The sequence below is a fragment of the Apaloderma vittatum genome, unplaced genomic scaffold (assembly GCF_000703405.1).
Source record: "Apaloderma vittatum isolate BGI_N311 unplaced genomic scaffold, ASM70340v1 scaffold2805, whole genome shotgun sequence".
NCBI lineage: Eukaryota > Metazoa > Chordata > Aves > Trogoniformes > Trogonidae > Apaloderma > Apaloderma vittatum.
In genome coordinates, this window is record NW_009716300.1 from 18212 (window position 1) to 26899 (window position 8688).

The following is an 8688-nucleotide window of genomic DNA, read 5'->3' on the forward strand; positions in this document are numbered from 1 at the left end:
ATCCTTCTCCTTGCTGCGGCAGCCTTTGGTGCCAGGCAGTTACCACATCCCCCCCTCTGTTTTTCTTTTTAACATTAGACAATCCCAACTCAGTCTGTAATTAATGACAGTGCCTGCCCCAAGCAGCTTGGTAGTGGGCCCGATCAGCCTGATGTCATTACTTCACCATGATAATTTTCTAACTAACTCCATGTGATATTCCATCTGTCTGACACTATTAAAAACTTTTCATATAGCCCTTATTATTGTAGTTGCTGAGCTCCCCGCAAACATCACAGTGAGGAAGGGAAGTGCTCTTATCCCCACCGAGGCACAGACAGGCCATGGCTGGCCAAGATCACACAGTGAGTCTTACCGGAGAATTAAATGTAGGTCTCTAAAGCCCCTGACCACCTCTGTCTGCACGGTATGTTGATGTGGGGAATCAGGATGCTCCTGAAGTGGCAAGCAGATAAGGAGGGTGTGAAATTGTATGTGAGAATTTTATTATTTTTTAATAAAATCTCACTTTATTTTTAATAAAGGTAAGATTGTGGGCATGGTAGCCCAGCAAAAAGTGGCTAAGCACCACATTTTCTTTATGTTCCTCTCTGAAGTAATTTAATAACAGCACAATTACACCTTGTTGGTAGTCAGACATAACTGAGAATGGCTGAGAAGACATTTAATCCTCATGGGCCAAGAGGTTTGCAGTTAAATTCTCTCTGATGCATGTTCAGTTAAAGAACTAGCATGTGTGTAAGGAACATAAAGTTAGTTGCGTGGCCCTCAGTTTTGTTTCCCAGAGCTTGCTGCTGTGTGATTTGCTTCCTACTTCATGCTGAATAAGGGGTGTGTTAATGCGTGGCTGACCAAGGCCATCTGAAAGTCCTACCCGGCCTTCAGCAAAGAGAGGAGATTTTGGTTAAGGCTTCAAGGAATACAGACTGTCAGGAGCACATACATTTTTAGCACTGCACACATACGCTAATTCAGAATGAACTTTTTGCATCTGTGCTGCAGCTAGACATATAAAAAATACCTTTTTGGCACTTTCAAAAGTGTAGCCGTTCTGATCCTGAAAACATCAAGACAAGGTTATTTCTGCTAAATCTGAGTTTGCTCTTTACAGATGCAGTGCAGCAAGAAGGAGAGAGGAGAAGCACCTTAGTACTTGCTTGACACGATTCAACTTAGTCCCATATTAACTCTTAAATCTTGGTTTATTTAACTCGCTGGATATTTGTCCGTAATGAGCAGAGATTATATTGTAAAATTTCTTCAAGGGTCAATTTAGAACCTACTGAGCAAATAAACATGAAATAAAAGACATTGGAACTGTTATCTGTCCGAGGGCTTAAAAGGTATGCTAGCTTAATTTGAGCCAGGGGAGCTGGATGGAGGTTGCGTTTAACCAGAAATGCTGGCAAAAATATGCTTCAGCAGAGCCAGAACCACATGTGGCCATTCCACTCTAATTGTGCTTGTTTTAAAAGATAGGTCTTTAACATTTACCCTCTCCATGCTTGCTGTCTCTTTATGAACTGAAAATAAAAGCTCCCCAGGCAGTCTTACTAAGACCTCAAGCCTAAAAATTTTTCAGCTGAGTCAAAAGTAAAACCTGTGCTCAATCTGCCCCATGCATTTTTTTGGGAGCCATAAGAAGGTTTGACTTCTCCGCTGGATTTTTCCCCCGAGTGCCCAGGCCAGTCTTAAGCCAGGGAGTGTGTGGTTTTGATACGAAATGTATCTCCTTGGTGGGGTCAAAGGCAGTGGCAGCGGTGCTACTGGTTCAAAGGCAGCCTACTGTAATACACTACAAAACCCGAAAAGTACACTCAGCAATAACAAAAGCATTAACCGCTGACCCACAACTTGGTGAAATTCAATCCTGCCATTAGGGAAACATGAAAATGAGATCCCAGAGGAAGGAGGGTTCAGATGTTCAAGACCAGAGGAACTGGGTGAGGAACACAAAACGGCGAGATAGAAGTTTAAGGTTGAGGAGAGAGAGAAGGGCAGGGTGCCAGCTGAGCTGTAGGGTCTTTTAATAATACTGTAAATTTCAACATGCATTTAGGGTTTTGCTCCCCTTTGGAACAAAGCAAACGATTTATACTAAGGATACCTTTCACCATTTCAGGGACATGTTTAATGTGATATAATGTGGTTTGCCAGGCATTGTTTCAGAGCTTCGTGTGTCCACATTTGCTGGAAGTTAGATGCTTGTGTCGATGTGTGGGTGCTCACGGTAGGGCTGGAACGTTAGAGGAACCTGAAAGACCTAAGCACCCACGTCTGACTGTTTTATCTTTTGTCAGATGGTTACAGATTTCAGTGAGAGTCAGATGCCAAACTCATAAGCACCTTAGAAAATACCAGTCCTAAATCCTGTGTGTTTCAGGAATGAGCCACGGGCGTGTGTGCTGAAAGGCTTTCTGTACGCACGCTGCAGCCGTCCTTGGCAGGCGGCTGGGGCCGGGGGCACTGGCAGGACTGTGCGCTCTCTCGGTCGTTGTTACAGTGCCGTTGCTTTTTTCCCCAGAACGCGCTCACTGCCGATGACCCTTCTCCTGAAGACACCTTCACCCTGAACCCCGAGGACAGAAGAGAATACCCTGATCTCCAGGCAGCCCACCGGCCATTCCCTAAGCAGCGGTTCATGCAGGAAAATGGGCATACGTCCTTGCAAAGAGATGGACCCAGATCTTTCCTCCTGGATCTCCCAAACTTCCCTGACCTGTCAAAAGCAGATATCAATGGGCAGAATCCCAACATTCAGGTACAAATTTATGTTAACGTGATTTTTTTTGTGAGCTGCACAAAATTATTTTGCTGAACCAAGACATCTTTCAGTCCAGCTTCCGTGACGTGTAGTCAAAACATCCTGTCTCACTACCAATAGTACCAAGAGAGGATGTATATGATAGATAATACATAATACAAAGGTAAAATATGTTATAACATACTTAAGTGAATGCACAGATTTAAGTTTTTCTTCTGAATTTCTCTTTGGATGGTGTTGATTGCATAAGTACAGGTATCATTTATGATTCTGAAGCCATCCCTGCTATTGCCATTTTGGAATGTATTATCTTCTTTGATGTTAAATGGGTATTTTAAATCGTGTTTTCAATTCTCTGTTGCAAAATTTGTTTGTGAACAGATTCACTTTTGGTGTGCTATAATAAAATGCAGCCATCCCCAAAGGTTATAAGAGAACAAGCACAAAATGTGGTCCTCTGTATGGAACCAAGACTTAAAGTTAAGTTCTGCAGCAGCTGCCTGGAGTAAAAAAAAGTTGTCTGCAAGAAACTTTGTTGTATGTTGTTCCTCAAACTGCTCTTGGGTTTGGAATGGCCTCTTACAAGCCACTTGCAGCTTGAAACTTCAAGGATTAGAAAGAGGAAAAAATGAGTGATTTGTTTTTAATTCAGAGCCTTAAAGCAAAATTGGCATTAATAAGCAGTCTTTTTTAACCAAAACAATAAATTGAAATGTTGTTCTGCCTAAGATGTGCTTATAAAAACACTACACTAATAGAAATGGTTTTCTGGTTAATTAAGTTCTGGCTTCTTATAGTCCCCCAGCCCACAAAATTACCATCCTTTTGATATGTCTAAGAAGGACGTACGTAAAGATATAGTAGATGTTTTGATGAGAGACCAACACGATCGGGCGAGAACAAGCTGTCTTCGAGTTTACGCTCCGTTACATCATAGATGGCTTGCAACGGTAAGAAGCCTAATGGATCTGGATCAAGTGTGGGCCCAGTACTTGATGGCCAAGGTAGTAAACACGCTCAACATGTGGTGACTGTACACAGCCCTCATGCTCGAGAAGCCTTCCAGAAAGCCTTGGGAAAGGAAGGTAGGGAAGCTCCAGGGGCCCCAGATTGTAGCTTGAGGTAAATAACGTAACGTCCTTGTTTGAACGGTATGTAAACCGCAGGGGAGGACAGGAGGAAACAAAAACTGTCTCTGATTGGTAACAGCATTTAATGTTTAGACCCAGGGACAGATAAATGATATGGAAACATTTCCCTGGCTTGTCTTCATGGTAACTGCTTCTGCTATGACCTCTTTTTCCACCACCTGATCTTGGAAATGCGTCAGCCAACTATGTCAGCACTTTTGCTGGACTCTGAGAACTGGGAAGCCCAGTCTTGTAAACTGGAAAACATTGGGCAGCATTAATCCTGGAGCTCTTATGCAGAAGGATCAGCTCTTTCAGAAACAGGCTCCCTAAGATCTGCATTATATTTACTCTGCTTACTTAGGTGCCGAAATAAGGATATACAAAGCTGCTTTAAGTTCCTGCAGCAGGTTGATAGTCCTGCAGCAAATCAGGCCTCATGGAGATAAAACTCCCATTTTTTTATCATAGAGTCAATGAAAGTTTATTTCTTTGCCTAAAGGTTGTAAAAGGTGGCCTGACTCTTTTCAGAAAGACAGGATTATAGTGAATTCTTACTCATTAAACAGTACCCTACTGACCTGAATGAAAAGAATGACACTTGTTGACTTGCAAATTCCTCATCAGCTGTTTGGCAGGTGAGAGCAGAATTGATACAAAATCTTTTTTTCGCACAATGGGTAGAAGTTATAATCCTGGGGTGTTAATTTAAACATCCTCCTAGGACAGTGAGGTCGGAAAGGGGAAAAGAGCCTGTGTGTCTTAATCTAGCACAGTGGCCACATTTGCTTCTCAAAGACCCACAAGTTCTTTTCCTTTCTACTATTACAAACCTGCATAGACCAAAAAATAACATTTCCATGGGAAATTATACCTGGGCATTTTAAAACCCTAATAAATAGACATAAAACTCAGCCTGGAAAAGCAGGTTGAAAGGGGAGAAGTCCTTACTGTTTGTCAGGCAAGGGCATTTTGTTGATATTAATGCTCTTCAGAGAACTTGAATCTTGATCAAGCTTCACAACCAGTACCTGAAACATGGCTGGGTGAGCTCCACTTGTGATGGATCTGTTAAACATTTTGCGTGAGGTGATGGGTTCCAGGTAGAAACTGTGCAGAGTTAGGTAGGATTTCTGTCCTAAAAACCATTGATGTGCCCGGGAAAACTGAAGTAGATCAGTATATGATTAAATGTATTGTGATTATTCTCACTTTGAGTCACAGGATTGATGGGGGTGATTTTAAGCAATAAGTTAATGCTGCCTGCTTGGGGGTGTGTTTATCATTTTGCATAAGGCCTGTGGGCCATATCCACCAGTCCTGCTTTGTTAGCTTTAATTATTTGCTTTGATATCTGTTCAGTTTCTATCTTCTCTTAAAAAAAAACATCTCCACAGAACCACTCATTCTAGGAACATACACAGCTACAGAGAAACAAGGCTGCTTTTAAACATGAGCTGCTTTTAAAAAAGAACTGCAGACTTCAAACCTGCTCTTCTCCGGGTTCATCCATGACCATTTCCCTCACCTCCATCTATATCATGTATCGCTTTTAGCGCGTTCTGTCAGATGTATTTTTTAGGTAGCATTTATATTTGTCATTTGAAGCTGCTGGTTTCACTGCACTGGAAAGCAACACTCTCAGTATCATCACAAAAGACCCCACAATATCTGTAAAACTGAACTCTGACCAGTGCATCTCATCCCTAATCCAGCACAGTAAGAACTGAAGGGCTCGAGCAGTGCTTTTTTCTTCTCATGCCTTTAATCATTTAAGGTAGTAGCAAAGCAATTGTCCCTGTCACTAAATTAAGATGCAGAAAAGCAGCGAGCACAGGTTGTTTTTTTGGGGAGCCTGTACCATGTAGAACTCCCTGCCCCCAAGATCACCTCTGCGGTCAGGGTGCCTGCTTCGCTGAGTGAGCTGCAGCACTGGCAGCACGACATAGCCGTGCTGGGAGCTAACCAGTCCTCTTAGCAAGCTGGAGAGACTGGCCTAGGCAGAGCCGGGAGCCAAAGGGCCACGGCTAAACCAGTTGCAGTACCAGAGCTGTTACTGGCTCTGCACGCGTTTCTTAATGTCACAGTGTAAGGAGAGCTCGCTGCAGAGTGCAAAATTTCAGAGCTGGGATCTGGACCGGATTTTTAATTCCAGGCTTCAGTTGGACCCATTGGAGAGTGCAAATAGGACTGGCAACGTTAAATACAAATTTCAGGTTTTGAGTCACATTAGCTTCTTTGCCCCCAGAAAATTTCGACGGTCCTTCAGTTTTCATCAAGCCAAAAAAACGGTTCTGGACTGTCATGACATAACCAGAAGTAAAATTGGTGTCACTAGTGATATAATTTTAAATGAAGTTGTTAATGGGGTGTAAACCTAAGTTTACTATTTCAATATCTTGCAATGAACTCAGTTCTGTTCTGCTGTTGTAGCGCCTCATTGCTGACCTGCGTGTATCCACCGTTATGGAGTAGCAAGTTCCACTTTGCAGATTTGCATCAGTTGCATGAAGGAAACAGAGGATGTTGTAGAATCCACTGCTTGCACAATATTGCAAATACAGTTCTTCCTGACACACAGAAGTTGCTTAGGGCAATGTTTACACCACTGAAATGAATTCAGAAACTTGGTCTCAGTAAACAGGACAAAATACACAGAACTTTCTGTGCACTCCAGCAGACAGAGATAATATTTATCTTCTGTATATTTTTGGCCAGGGGAAAATTGGATGTCAGTGTCTCAAGACATCTGTGCTTGATACAATTGTTTCATTAAAAATTGACTGTTGTTTTAATGTACCTGTGCCAATTGTTTTTAACAATTTTTAGAGGAACATCCTTATTTATAGCTCACACAACCATAAAAGAAGTGGCTTCATTTTAGGTTTGAATACTTTTGGAGATGATTGTGGATTTACACAAGAACTATGTTACCACAGACATTTTGGGAAGCTTGAGAAAAAAAGAAATAATCTTTACAGTTTTGATAATCACTGGAATAAGAAATCAGAGAAATCAGTCTTTAAAACAGTCTTCAAGGCAGAAATACTAAACCAGATCTTATTTTTTAGTTTCTGGGAGAACATGTTTTTGTTGGAGTAGTGACACAGCATGAAAGCTTTTCCAGAGTTGCTTTAAATGCCCATTTTTTAATGCCTCTAGGTCTGATTTCCTTTTTCTTTTTAATAAACAACCCCTAGTATAAAAGACAATCAAACAAGATACATGTTTGTGTATCATGTGTATGTATCGTGTAGTCATGGGCTAATGTTAAGTCCATCTGTAAGTACTGGGAAGAATTCAGTGAATACTGATTTTTCAGAATTTTAGACTTGGATAGGTGGAAATTGCCTGCCTGAAGCACAAGCCTCTTCTCACACCTCTGCCTTAACTTTTGGGTCATACCATGGAGGGGTTGCCAGAATTACTCCCTGTTTTCTGCCTGCCTATGGAAGGTCCATTAGAGTTAAATGAAGCTGAAATGGGCAGAAATGAAGCTAAATGGGCAGAACAGAAGTAGTCTACTGAAGCTGTCTTTTTTTTTCTTTTTCTCAAAGAGCGGCAGTTCAGACAATCCTGGGATTCTTTATTGAATTTCTTTCACTCTATGGTTTTTATGCCACATGTTAACCAAACAGCTTGGTAATCAAAGCTTAAAACAGCACTCAGAGGAGTATAGGTGTGTGTTTCATTTTGGATTTGTTATTTGGATTTTGCTTTCATTATATTTGTTTTTTAAATAGGCTGTGTGTTGGAAAACTCATTTGTAATAAGCCTCTTTGGCAGCCAAAGCAGACTGAAGGGGAGCATACCTGATTGCACAGATATATCTTGAAAGTTAGTTAGTGGCAGTGCTGTTGGAGGTCTCATGAGGTCTTAAGACTCTGGAATTTTGTGCGTTACACCTGCCTCTCTTCCCCAGTGTAGCTCAACATAAGTTTCCCTGTCCTACAAACTCTCTTTTTGCTTAAACTGACTTGGCATCTTGAATAAATCAAATCTTTCTGGTTCTTCAAACTGTACCTGGCTGAAATAATGCCAGTTCATGCTGGTTCACTGTCCTGTAACTACAGATTAGCAAAGCAAACGGAACAATTATCAAGTGCCCTTGCCTTTTTTTTTTTATGAGAGGGTTTTGTTTGGTTTGGGGGTTTTTATGTTTTGTTTTTTTTCCACTTTGCTGAGTCATTGCTTACAGAGTTAATGTGGTCTTAAAACTTGCTACTAAAGTACTAGAGTCATACTAATTTTCACGTGGGCAGCACTAAAGCCCTGTGACTGGCCAGGAGTGCACAGCGTTAGCCAGTCAGTAACACTATTTCCTCTCACTTATTGTGAAAACTCTGTTTTGCTTGGATAGATGCAACAATTTTGAATCCCTGGACTAACCCTGCTGTTTTCAAACTTATGAAATCCTTTTTAATTCTTGGTCTGTAGAAACTGAGGTTTAATGGAGTAATCATTCCAGTTCCATATTTAGTCTGGGAGTAAAATATCTCTTGTATAAAGATGCTATTAGGCTGACAACTGCACTTTTCCTTGCTCTTGCTCTTTCTCCCTGCGGAGCTTCTTTGCAGCCTCAAAGTTGTTCCGTTTCAATGGCTTGGTCTATGGTCAAACACAAAGCATGAAATAGATGCAAAATCTCCTTTCGCTAAAAAAAAATGCTGTGTGGGCATTGTCTTCTCTGTGCAGCTATGTCTGCAGCTACAAAGCTACGGCATCAGCTCTGATTTGCGTGCAGTGTCACACTCTGCTGTGGATCACAGGTAGCTGAAGAAACATAGCACACTC

At 41.5% G+C, this 8688-nt stretch overlaps 1 protein-coding gene across 1 annotated transcript in view; it reads left to right on the plus strand.

Annotated features, from left to right (window-relative positions):
* Nucleotides 1-951: 951 nt before the first annotated feature.
* Nucleotides 952-8688, plus strand: part of ISM1 (isthmin 1, angiogenesis inhibitor) — a gene marked incomplete at its 5' end in the record, with an annotated part of 17589 nt that continues 9852 nt past the window's right edge. Inside the window, 2 exons of the mRNA XM_009869460.1 lie at nucleotides 952-982; nucleotides 2550-2761. Coding sequence (XP_009867762.1) covers nucleotides 952-982; nucleotides 2550-2761 — 243 coding nt within the window. The remainder of the gene's footprint in view (nucleotides 983-2549; nucleotides 2762-8688) is intronic.